Genomic DNA, 11,789 nt, shown 5'->3' with positions numbered 1-11,789 from the left:
GAGCCCGCCCCTGGCCCAGGCCTCGGCACAAGCTCTGTCGATGAGGACAAACAAAAACACCAGAAACTGGGAAGGTTTGAATTTTCGCAGGTTAAAAGTCAATTCAAAACATACACTGTCCGACCAAACTTGCTCATTTCCCTCAAATCAAACTGAAGGCACAGGGGACATGTGGCCACAAGGATTCCAGATAACACGCGCACACCTATGCCTTTGATGGTATGCAAAACCCTCCCGATGTGATGCCAAAAGCAGCAGCAACAAAAGAAAAACAGAGAACTCGGACTCTGTCGATATTAGAAATGTTTGTAACACAAAGAATACCATAAACGAAGTAAAAAGACAACCCACAGAATGTGGGAAAGTATTTGCAAATCATAGGTCTGCTGAAGGATGTGTAAATAGAATACATAAAGAACTTCTACAACTCGACACAAAGACAACATAATTTAAAAATAGAAAAAGGTGTTTTTTTTTTAATGAAATCAGAAGCCACAGATGGGGAGAAAATATTTACAAGAAAGATAACTGGGAGGTGGCTTCTGTCTCGAACAAACAACTATGACAACTCAAAAAAAAAAAAAAAACCCACACACGGGGCGCCTGGGTGGCTCAGTCAGTTGAGCGTCCGACTTCGGCTCAGGTCATGATCTCACGATCTGTGAGTTCGAGCCCCGCGTTGGGCTCTATGCTAACAGCTCAGAGCCTGGAGCCTGCTTCGGACTCTGTGCCTCTCTCTCGCTCTTCCCCTCCCCTGCTCATGCTCTCTCTCTGTCTCAAAAATAAATAAAAACATTAAAAAAAATTAAAAACACACACACACAAAAATAAAACGGGCAAATGACCTAGACACGTCACCGAAGAAGATAGGCAGATGGCAAAAAAGCTCAGCATCCTATGACATTAGGGAATTGCAAATTACATCGATGAGATCCCACATCTCACCAACTGGAAGGACTGAAACTCCCAAACACTGACACCAGATGCTGGCGAGGACGCCAAGCAGGGAGTCGCTCATCGCGGTGCTGCTGCTCTGGAAGGGAGCCAGGCAACCTCAAGGCTAAACGTAATCTTCCCAGGGATGCCTGGGGGGGCTCATTCCGTTAAGCATCTGACTTCAGCTCAGGTCATGATCTCACAGTTCATGGGTTTGAGCCCTGCGTCGGGCTCTGTGCTGATGGCTCGGAGCCTGGAGCCTGCTTCGGATTCTGTGTCTCCCTCTCTCTCTCTCTGTCTGCCCCTCCCCTGCTTGCGCTCTGTCTCTGTCTCTCAAAAATGAATAAATGTTAAAAAAAAAATAAAAAAAAAAATAAACATACTCTTCCCGTACAAGCCAGGGTGATGCTCCTAAGTATCCCCTCAACTGAGATAAAAAGAGATGTCCACACAAACACCCACACACGAACATTGGTAGCAGCACCCTTCACGATAGCCCCAAAGTGGAAACAACCCAAAAGTCCATCAACGGATGGATAAATACAATGGGGCATTTCCAAATGGAATATTATTTTGTGACGTTGTTTTGGAACGGATTACTGATACATACTGCTGTGTGGACGAGCCTTGAAACGGTTTTGCTCCGCCGATCACGAAAGACCGCACGTGGTGTGATGCCATTTATATGAAACATCCAGAAAAGAAAGAACCCACAGAGATAGAGAATGAGGGATATCAGCTAATGAGTAAGGGTTACTTTCCTGGGGCGACAAAAATATTCTAGAATGGGTGTGGGGATGGGCGCACAACCCTGAATACACTAGAAAGCACTGACTTGTACACCTTGAATGGGTGAATTGTTCTAGGGGCTGGGGATACGGCAGCAGGTGACCCAAGAGGTGACGATACTCGCTCTGTTAGAACTGCCCTTTTATGGGGAAAGACAGACCCTAAAGAAGGAAACAAGTATGCCAGAGGCTGATGTGTCCACAGAAAAGAAATCCGGTTAAAGAGACCCCAGGTGGAAAAGTGCGTCCGAGATGAGGGGTGGGGTCAGGAGGGCTTAACGAGGTGACGCGTGAGTAGACACCTGCAACACCAGTGAAATGCTTCCGGGGCACAGAGAACATCCGGTGGCTCGCTCCATCAGCCAGGGGTGGGCGCGGTTAGAACTAAGACCCAGGGGACTCGGGGCCCTGAGCCAGAGCGCGGGGGTCTCACCGCCAGGGGTCCGGCTCCCACCCCTGTTCACCCTTCCCTGCGGGGTCAGCCCCGCCCCGGGTGGGGCTCCCGCTCTCTCCTCTGAGCCCAGCTCTGCTCAAACCCCACGTGGAACAAGGACGCTGCGGTCACATTGTCCCCACCTTCCAGGAGAGGAATGTGAGGCCGGGGACGTTAGCGAGCCCCTCGGAGCGGACAGAACTCAGACTGCCCAGAAGCAGGCGGTTTTGTTTTCTCGCCTGGTTGGAGAGGAGGCTCTCACTTCTATTGGAAATATTTGTTGGTTGGATTTAAGTTTGCGAGTTCAAGAACGTATTATCGGCAGCCCGTACTACTGGGGGCTTACTGTGAGAATCAAAAGGGACTTAAATTAAAAACACAGATGAAGGTAGTGACAACACATACGGGAGTCCTGGGTTCAATATTCTTAATATAAGGAAGAGCTCTTAGCAACCAGGAAGGAAAGGGCCTCCAAAAGGAGCGCGGGAGAAAGTGATGGGTGGAGACGATGCCCCTGCCTGACGCCCGACCCCATCAGTTACCCCCAAATAAAATGAGATACAGTCTTCGCTCTCCGATTAACCCGGCAAAGATTTCTTTCAGGCGGCTATGTCTGCTGAAGTTATGAACTTTACAAACTTGCTAAAAAACAATTAGAAAATACTCACAAGCGCCTTTGAAAAGGCTCAAACCACAGTCCTTAATCCAATAACACCACTCCCAGAATTCCACCTTATGGAAATCAGCAGGAGCGAGGTCGGAGACTCACATGCAAGGATACTCATCAGGGGATTATGAAAAGGCCAATCTATGAATAAGCGCTCGAAAACAGGGAATTTCTTGTTATAAACAGTTATGCAGTCATCAAACTTGTTTCCTAACAATGTGTGACGATGTGCGAAAATGCTTCCAAGTCAGAAATTTGTACGAGTTTACTGTTAAGTGTGCACAACAATTTTGTATTAAAACGTGAGCCAAAGGCTCCCCCCCTCCTTACCTGTCCTTTGGGAAGACTGGTCTGTCATCCAGATAGGTTAGATGTTTTAGTCGTACGGTGACTGTCCTTCGATAGTTTGCGATGTGCTTGATAACGGGGTTTCCCATCAAATTCAGTACACGCTGTAAGCATGAACCAAAGCAGTTACAAAAACAGGGGTGTGACTGAACTATCTCACGCGTGCGGTGCTCTGAGAGAACAAAACACAACGCATGTGCCCACGCCATCTCCTCACGACTTTATCAGGGAAGCCAGAGGGGTCTCCTCACTTTTCTGTCCCCAGAGCTGATGATTAGAGAGCAGCGCTTTCTTGCGCTTGAACGCCAGATCTGGAATCTCACCGTCCTTCCGGAACAGCCTCGGGAGGCACATCCGGAGGCCTCTCCGCGTCAGCGAGGGCCTTGTTTTGCTCAGCCAAGCCCTTTTGCTGACATCAACCTCGGTCTAATTGATCGTTTTCCCTCTTTCCCAGCCAGCACCCATTTTAAGAAAGCGTACACCGCAGCCAGGCGGACAGGAAGCACTGACTTAGGGAAAGGCTGGAAAGTGCTGGATGTCGTTGGAGCAGCGTGGCCTCCCCCCGTCTTTACACACCGTCTCCTCCTTCCCGGCCTGCGAAACTCGGAGAAGTGAGCGGCCAAGGTGATATCCGGGTGCGCCTTTTAAAATTTTTTTTTTTTTTTAACGTTTATTTATTTTTGAGACAGAGGGAGACAGAGCATGAACGGGGGAGGGGCAGAGAGTGAGGGAGACACAGAATCAGAAACAGGTTCCAGGCTCTGAGCCATCAGCCCAGAGCCCGACGCGGGGCTCGAACTCACAGACGGCGAGATCGTGACCTGAGCTGAAGTTGGACGCTTAACCGACTGCGCCACCCAGGCGCCCCTGGGAGGGCCATTTAAAACTAGTTTGCCTGAAGGCGTGAGTTTTCTGATCTAAAGTGGTTTGTGTTATTGGTGAAAATAAATTCACCATACGCTATTTAACGTAGCATTCCCCAAACATCATTCTCATACCGCCTTCTCCATTCTCATGGTGCCTTCAGGGGCCAGCGCTGCAGGGCTGGGGTGGGGTGGGGGTGGGGGGCAATACACCCAGGGGCAGGCACTAAGGGGCTGCATTGTGTGGGGAGGATTTGAAAGCGATCACAACGTCACTGTAAAGCAGACTGCTTTTGTCACGGACTGAGCTGTGTCCACCCCCCTTCCCCAAATTCACGCGTTCAATTTCTAACCCCAGCATCCTCAGAATGTGGCCGAATTTGGAGATAGGGCCTTTAAAGAGGTGATTCAGATTACATGAGGTCATTGGGGTGGGCCCCTGTCCGGTGTGACAGGTGTCAGGGATTCGGGGATAAGAGGGGATTCGGACACACACGGAGGGAAGGACCTCGTGACGACGCAGTGAGCCGTCTGTCTACAGGCCACGGAGAGAGGCCTCAGGAGAAACCAGCCCCAACGACACCTTGATCCTGGACCTTCTACCCCCCAGAATCATGAGAAAATGCATTTCTGTCACTTAAGCCGCCCAGTGTGTGGTACTTTGTTACGGCAGTTAAGCAACGAGAAAAAACAAGTATTATATGACAGCTTTATATTATCGCCGTGTGCTGGCAGTTCTAAGCTAGCCCTTCTTGACCAGCTGCTCAGATTGTTCCTGAACTGTGATTTGCTTACCATTCTTTAAAGCGACCCAGGTTTGCCTTTACACATCCATGCCCTAAGTGGTGAACAGTAAACTCAGGGGTTTTGGGTGCCCCTTGTAATGCTCTCCTTGTAAATTTCCTTGTCATACTTTCCTCTCCTCGGTACACGTGACAGCAAGGGTTAAATCGTATCAGACACTGTAGACATAAACCCGAGTTTATGATGACACCAGGAAAGAAAAGCCGTTCATTGTCACCATTAGTGGTCGCTGGGTTCTTGACCCCCTTCCCCGAAAATCGATGAATAAAAAGAACGGACCAGACCTTCGTCCCGGCCTTTTCTGTGTGAACTACGCATGGGGAGCCACTAGACGAGGGGGTTCCCGGTTGCAGAAGTACGCCAGCTAACGTGGCAGGCACATGGGGTCTGGGCAATGGCCACCGCGTGGCTCCTGAAGGAATGGGTCATCGAGGCGGTGTCCGCGTTCACCAGTGGCTGCTACACAGCCGGGGGGTGGGGGTGGGGGGCCTCAACTGGCTGCAGCAGGCTGACGACATGAGGGGGCCACCAGGCTCTCTTCAAGTTCCACGCAAGAGAGACAACCAGACATGACAGGCCCTGCGATGTGCCGCAGCCTGAGCTGTACTGGACCGCGCCTCCGGCCCCATCAGCATTTCACAAGAAACACGGGTCCAGCAGAACATGTAAACGACACCACGGGGGTGCAATCAACCAAATCCGGAGTGTGACAAAGTCCCGAAAGGGGGGCCGGCTTCTCTGGCGGAGGAGTGAGAGGGGCCAGTGGGGGGTAACTGTGAGCAGTCAAGAAAGGAAGTCCTCGTCTGCCAGCGGCCCACGCTGAAACGTTTGCGGGTGAAATGACCCGGAGCCTGGGCATTCGAGCTACTCCAGCTCCAAACACCAAGAGGACAGACTGGGAGAAGGAAGAGCCCGGAGGAAAGGAGGGACGAGAGATTCGGTATCTAAAGAACGCAAGTTTTGAGCGTGTGCACGTTTTACCAAGTCAGGCATGCTCTCCAGGACGCTCAGGATTTCGGGATCACTCAGCTTATTGTGGGAAAGGTCGAGGACGCAAAGTTTCAAACACTCCTTTAGATGCTGAATGTCTTCCACGGTCTCTAAGTGATTGTGGGCCATCTGGAGCGTGTTCAGGACCGGCAGGCAGGCTGGAAGGTGAGGCGGGCAGAAGTAAGCGACAGAGGTGTACAAATCCTTCAGAACCTCCCCCAGGGGAAAGGGGTGGGTGCAGTGGCACAGAGAAAGACCCCTGGGGGCGGGGGTGGGGGCATCTTACAGAGGTTTTCAATGGTCTTGATGAAATTGTTGCTCAGGTTGAGGGCATCCAGCTTCCGCAGAGGCTCTAAGTTCTCGATTTTATGAAGCAAGTTCACTTGCAGGAAGAGACATCGCAATTCGGTTTGGGCCTCCAGATTCTCGATTCTCTGTATCCCGTTGCATTCCAGCCAGAGGCAACGCAGCCCCGTGTACTCTTCCAGGTTCTCGATGCGATCGAAACCTGGTGAGAAGGAAGGGGGCGTCAGAGGAGCTCGGGGTCACCCTTGTGTATGCCTCCCTGCCAAGCATCCACACCTCCTTCCGCTGGGAACACCACGGCCACCTTCCTTGAGGGGCATTCCTCTCCTGGGGCTGCCCCATGGCTTCCTGGGGGGGGGGCAAACAGAGTCTTAGCAGTTCACTGGGGGCCAGTCACACTTAGCCAAGCGGGGCCAGCTTTGATAGCTGGGGGGGTTTGCTGGCTCCACTGGAGAGAGGTGGTCTTTTCGCTGGGACGGCCAGTCCGGGTAAGGTGGGGCCGAGCCCTGTAGCGACCACCTTCCTTCCCTTCATGGCCGGGAGTGAGTGGAGGTGATGGGGGGCCTTCCCGAAAAGAGCCAGAAGCAGGTCCAAGCAGGGGAAGACAGCCAAGGGAAGCCGTACCGTGAGCGTGGGGACCCGGCTAAGCCTGAAAGGAGTGCTAACTGTGGGTTTTGTTTCGTTCCATTTTTCAGTTTTATGAGCCAAATTTAAGGTTAGAAGACGTTTTCTTTACTTTAGTAACTCATTATCAACTTGTAGTTCATCGTTCCTCTGCTCTTACGCAAAGCCTTTGAAAGGTTATTTTTTTTGCCCAAAAAAGTTAAAAAAAATTTTTTTTTAATGTTTATTTATTTTAAGAGAGATAGAGAGAGACTGAGTGCAAGCGAGGGAGGGGCAGAGAGAGGGGAAGACACAGAATCCGAAGCAGGCTCCAGGCTCCGAGGCGTCAGCACAGAGCCCGACGCGGGGCTCGAACTCACGAACCGTAAGATCGTGACCTGAGCCGAAGTCGGATGCTCAACCGACCGAGCCACCCAGGCGCCCCCCCTGGAGAAGTTTTGATTAAAAAATTGCACTATCGCTGAATTAGCAAAGCTGTTCCTAGATTCCCGGCCCTCAGAAACGGTACCAGACATTGAATTTGTTTTCATCGCTAGGTTTGGGGACAATTTGATCCATGGCAGCAGCAGAGAATCCAGGGACTCCTCCCTCCTAGCTCTTGTACCTTCTGACTCTCTCCACTGAGTCCAACCTGTTGGGTCCTCTTCTTCCAACCTCTTAAAGATCGGTCCCCTCGGGATCCGCCCTGCGACATCATCCCATTCCCTGCGATTCCTACGTTGGGTGCAGAATTTTGGAGGGGCAACGTGGAGGTGAGGAGACCAGCTAGGAGCCCCTGCGTTTCTTTAAGAGCCCTTGGGGGCCTTCCTGGCACAGTGCACCTCCCGGGGGCCGCCCCGTCCCGCAGGACACCAAAGGCACCTCTGCCATATGTGTCTCTGTGTCTCCAGCACTGAGCACAGAGACTCTAAGTCCATGTTTACTGACTTGAATAAGGAACACACGGAGGACCGACGAAGCAGGTTGGCCACCCTGAGTTCAGAGGAAGTGGAAGATGTCCCTCCTCGTCATCACCGCTGGGAATCGCCCTGTCCACGGACCCCAGCTGAGGTTTACGTGTGATTCGGCACACCCAACCTGAGCCCTCCGGGACGCCCTGTTCCTACTGTTCGGGCCTGGGGCCGCCAAGAACCCTCATCTTTCAACACATATCCCGCCCAAGCCCAGTGTTCACCACCAGATTGCTGGTCTGAAAAACGTAAAGTCCTTTAGAAAATATAAATCAAGGGGCGCCTGGGTGGCTCGGTCGGTTGAGCATCCGACTTCGGCTCAGGTCACGATCTTACGGTTCGTGAGTTCGAGCCCCGCGTCGGGCTCTGTGCTGACGCCTCGGAGCCTGGAGCCTGCTTCGGATTCTGTGTCTTCCTCTCTCTCTGCCCCTCCCCCGTTCATGCTCTGTCTCTCTCTGTCCCAAAAATAAATAAACGTTGAAAAAAAAAAAAGAAAAAAAAAGAAAATATAAATCAAAGATCGCAACACGCTTCCCTGGTATCGGTACGGGCAGTGGCCCCCTTTATAAACTCCAGTCAGGGAAGACTTTTCGGAGAAATACTGCTTTTCCGTAAATCTCCACTCAACTCTGAAATTTCTACCTTGATATACTTTGAGAACTCCAGAGGATCCCAGCAAGACACTTTTGATAACTTCGGCCTGATGCGACACTTCTGGGGCAGGTCCTTACCTTAAAACTTTTTTTTTTAATGTTTGTTTATTTTTGAGAGAGAGACAGAGAGCAAGCAGGGGAGGGGCAGAGAGAGAGGGAGACACACAATTCAAAGCAGGTTCCAGGCCCTGAGCTGTGAGCCCAGAGCCCCGTGAGGGGCTCAAAACCACGAACCGTGAGATCATGACCCGAGCCCAAGTCAGGCACTTAACCGACGGAGCCCCCCAGGCGCCCCCAGGTCCTTACCTTTAAAGTGTAAATACAGCGTGTCGTTCAATGCTGGGGTAATGTAAAGTTGGTGTTGCTTGCAGAGTTTCTGTATAAAACGTTTAGTCATTCTGTTGCATGAGAAACATGAAAAGGAAATTCGTTGCAATTTGTCAGCAATTTGAAATTTCAATTTGCAATACAGTCCAGAACTTCTTCCCCAAATTCCAAAATATCCTACATGCCTGATAACTAATTTTTTTTTTTTTTTTTTTGCCTGGTAACTCTTTTAAGTTCTTTTTCAGTACGCCTTTTTCAGGGCCTCGTCCCGTATCATCACTTTCGGCAATCGTGAAAATTGCTGTGTAGGTTCTAATAAAAATACTTTCGACGGTGTCATCAAGAACGGCCAGTATTTCTCTCTCCAGGTCTGGCATTAAAGTTTAATACATTGTGGTTAGTTGTGCCACAGAGGCAGCGCCGTCCTGACTCCCCTACCAATTCTCAGACACCGGGGCCAGCTCTTTAACCTCCCCGAGCCTCAGTTTCCCTATTGATACAAAGGGGCGGTCACATGATCTTCCTTCCTCAGTAAATGTGCGCTGGCACTGGCAGCAGCATGCCCACATACCTGGGGCCGTGGTCTCCCTTGTCATCTGTCTGGTGTCCTAAGTGACCGTCTGCCCCGCTATCGCCACTCTGTTTCTGCTCGCTTGGGTAGCGTATGTCAGAAGGACCCACACGTGTTTCCTTAGGATCATTAATTGCTATAAAAAAAAAAAGAGAGAGAGAGACTGGTTCCATAGAGGTCAAGAGGGTAGAAAAAAAATTTGCCCAATTTCAGCTTGATTAGTATCTGTGTTTAGTATGGAACGTGGGTGACAGTTTGTAAAGCATCGGTAAGGACCACGGGAAGTTTGTTTCCGGGCACGTCCTCTATGAAAGCTCTTGTACAGGTGTGCAAGGACATGTGTGCAAAGATATTCATTTCTGCGTTACTTTTAACAGCCAAAGAGTGTCAACAGTGCAAACATCCATAGCGACTGGTTATACAAAACAATGGATCACTAGTCTGCCTTGGAAAAGAAGCCACTGGAGCTACATCAATCAATATGGACAATTCTTGGGGCACCTGGGTGACTCAGTCGGTTATGCATCCGACTTTGGCTCAGGTCATGATCTTGCGGGTTCGAGCCCTGGGTGGGGGTCTGTGCTGACAGCTCAGAACCTGGAGCCTGCTTCGGATTCTGTGTCTCCCTCTCTCTCTCTCTCAAAAATAGACACACATTAAAAAAATACGGATAATTCTCAGAATCGTGTATGAAATGAAAAAGCAAGTTTCGTAATAAGCCCAGGATAACATTCATACAGGTTTAAAACATACAAACCGATGCTCTGCACTGTTTAAGGATATATTACAGAGACAGAGGTGATTGAATTCATACAAAATTCTGGAGAAGGAGAGCAGAGAATGAACTGAGGGCAGGAGGCCAAAAGGAACGTCAACTTTATCTGAAATGCCTTATTTCTTAAGTTGAAAAAAGACTTCAAGCAGAAATGATAAAGTATTGATCATGTTCAATTCTTAGTGACGGAGCCTGGGCGCTTGTTATGATGTTCTCTCTTCTTTTGTAAAAGTTCTCGAAAGAAAAACCACAGGAAAAGAAACAAAAACGGTGAAAATATCGTTGGTAAGAAGCGAATGAGCACATTTAAAGGCACTTAATTTTTTTTTTTTTAGCGGTCAATCAAAATTGGCCAGTTCAAATGCACTTAACCTTTAAGAGCCACTGGCGACCGCACTCTGTGTTCCTGTGGTCTATCGAACCACACTAAACGGCTGTGTCTTACACTCTTCTATTTCCCACTGCACACAATGCCCAGCCAAGAGAGGCACCAGATAAGTGTTTGTGGAATAAAGAGGAGGTGCTCCATATACGTAATGATTGATTGGTTGCATGAATGACAAGAGCTAGCGTTGATTAATGGCCCACAGTAACCCAGCAACCTAATTATGATTATCCCTGCTTACAGATGAGGAGACTGCCCCCAAAGAGAGGTTTAAACCCTGGGCTGGCAGCCATAAAGCTAGTTAGTTGCAGAGCCGCAACCCATACCCAGCGTGAGCAGCTCCAAAGCCTATCTCTTTCCAGACGGCTACAAGGCTTCCCTACAGCTCTTCCATACAGGGCTTGCCTGGACAGGTCAGTGCTCAAGACACGTTTGTTGACTGCGTCCAAAAAATGAAATACAAATCAAGTAGTTTGTCTCGTCGTTAAAAGATTTCCCTTAAAGGAAATGGAGTGGAGAAATGGGAGCAGAGGGTGAAGGCTGTCTTCTAAACCCATTCTGGGAAACTCTGTGGAGGCAGTCACCCACTGACCCCAGAATCACCAGCTCCTCACTCGCTCTCTACCACGGACCAGGCACTGGGCTGGACATTGAATTCGATCAGGAAATCCTGCCCCAACACAGCCTGCGGTCTAGAAGGGGAGAGCCTTCGGTCTTACACGGTGGTAGCAACAAAGAGATACGTTGAAAACATGGAACAGGTGGGCGATGGGGGAAGGGGGTGTTGGGCAAGGGCTAGCGCTCCGGAGTCGGACTATGCAGCATGGGTCTGTTCTGTCATTGACTGAATGAGGGTGATCCATTTGGAGCCAGTTTCAAAACCTCTTTAAGTCCGTTTCCTCATCTCTATGAACTGGGGGAGGAGGGCCTGCCGCAGAGGGCAGGGTGTAAGGCTCAAACGAGGTGAACGCTGGGCACGCATCCTTTAAAAAGAGTGTGCCGCTCCTGTTATTATTACTGTTGTTCCCGCTGGCTGGGAAGGTCAGGTGTGGTGCTGGGGGCAGCCCCTCGCCCCCCCTCGGCTCCCTGGGGCGGCAGTCGGCACCTTCCTTGCGGCCCCCCAGGTCTGCGTCCCCGTGGTCGCCCGCCGACTCCTCCACGCCCGGCTCCTGCGCGCAGCCCTGCTCCGCCGGCCCGTCCACCACGGGCTCCGAGGTCTCGGGGTGCATGCTTATTCCGGAAGCCCCGAAAGCCCCGTTGCGTGGGGTCGCTACTGTCCCCGGCCCCGCCAGGGAGGCCCCGCTTTCCTCCTCAGCCGACCACTCGCGCCCGAATCCTTGGCGGCCAGACGCTTGCCCGGATTCCACGG

The 11,789-nt window shown here is 50.7% G+C and overlaps 1 protein-coding gene across 1 annotated transcript in view; it reads right to left on the bottom strand.

The window, feature by feature from the left end:
• The window catches only part of DNAAF1 (dynein axonemal assembly factor 1), a 22,946-nt gene extending 11,167 nt beyond the window's left edge, over positions 1-11,779 (bottom strand). Inside the window, exons 1-7 of the mRNA XM_040443419.1 lie at positions 11,526-11,779; positions 9,261-9,396; positions 8,669-8,760; positions 6,116-6,337; positions 5,821-5,987; positions 3,155-3,276; positions 5-34 (exon numbers count right to left, since the gene is read on the bottom strand). Coding sequence (XP_040299353.1) covers positions 5-34; positions 3,155-3,276; positions 5,821-5,987; positions 6,116-6,337; positions 8,669-8,760; positions 9,261-9,396; positions 11,526-11,649 — 893 coding nt within the window. The 5' untranslated portion in view covers positions 11,650-11,779. The remainder of the gene's footprint in view (positions 1-4; positions 35-3,154; positions 3,277-5,820; positions 5,988-6,115; positions 6,338-8,668; positions 8,761-9,260; positions 9,397-11,525) is intronic.
• Between the last annotated feature and the right edge of the window lie 10 nt (positions 11,780-11,789).

This window comes from Herpailurus yagouaroundi, unplaced genomic scaffold, assembly GCF_014898765.1.
Source record: "Herpailurus yagouaroundi ecotype Mexico unplaced genomic scaffold, PumYag 190, whole genome shotgun sequence".
NCBI classification, from domain to species: Eukaryota; Metazoa; Chordata; class Mammalia; order Carnivora; family Felidae; genus Herpailurus; species Herpailurus yagouaroundi.
This window is presented reverse-complemented; position numbering and strand designations above follow the sequence as displayed.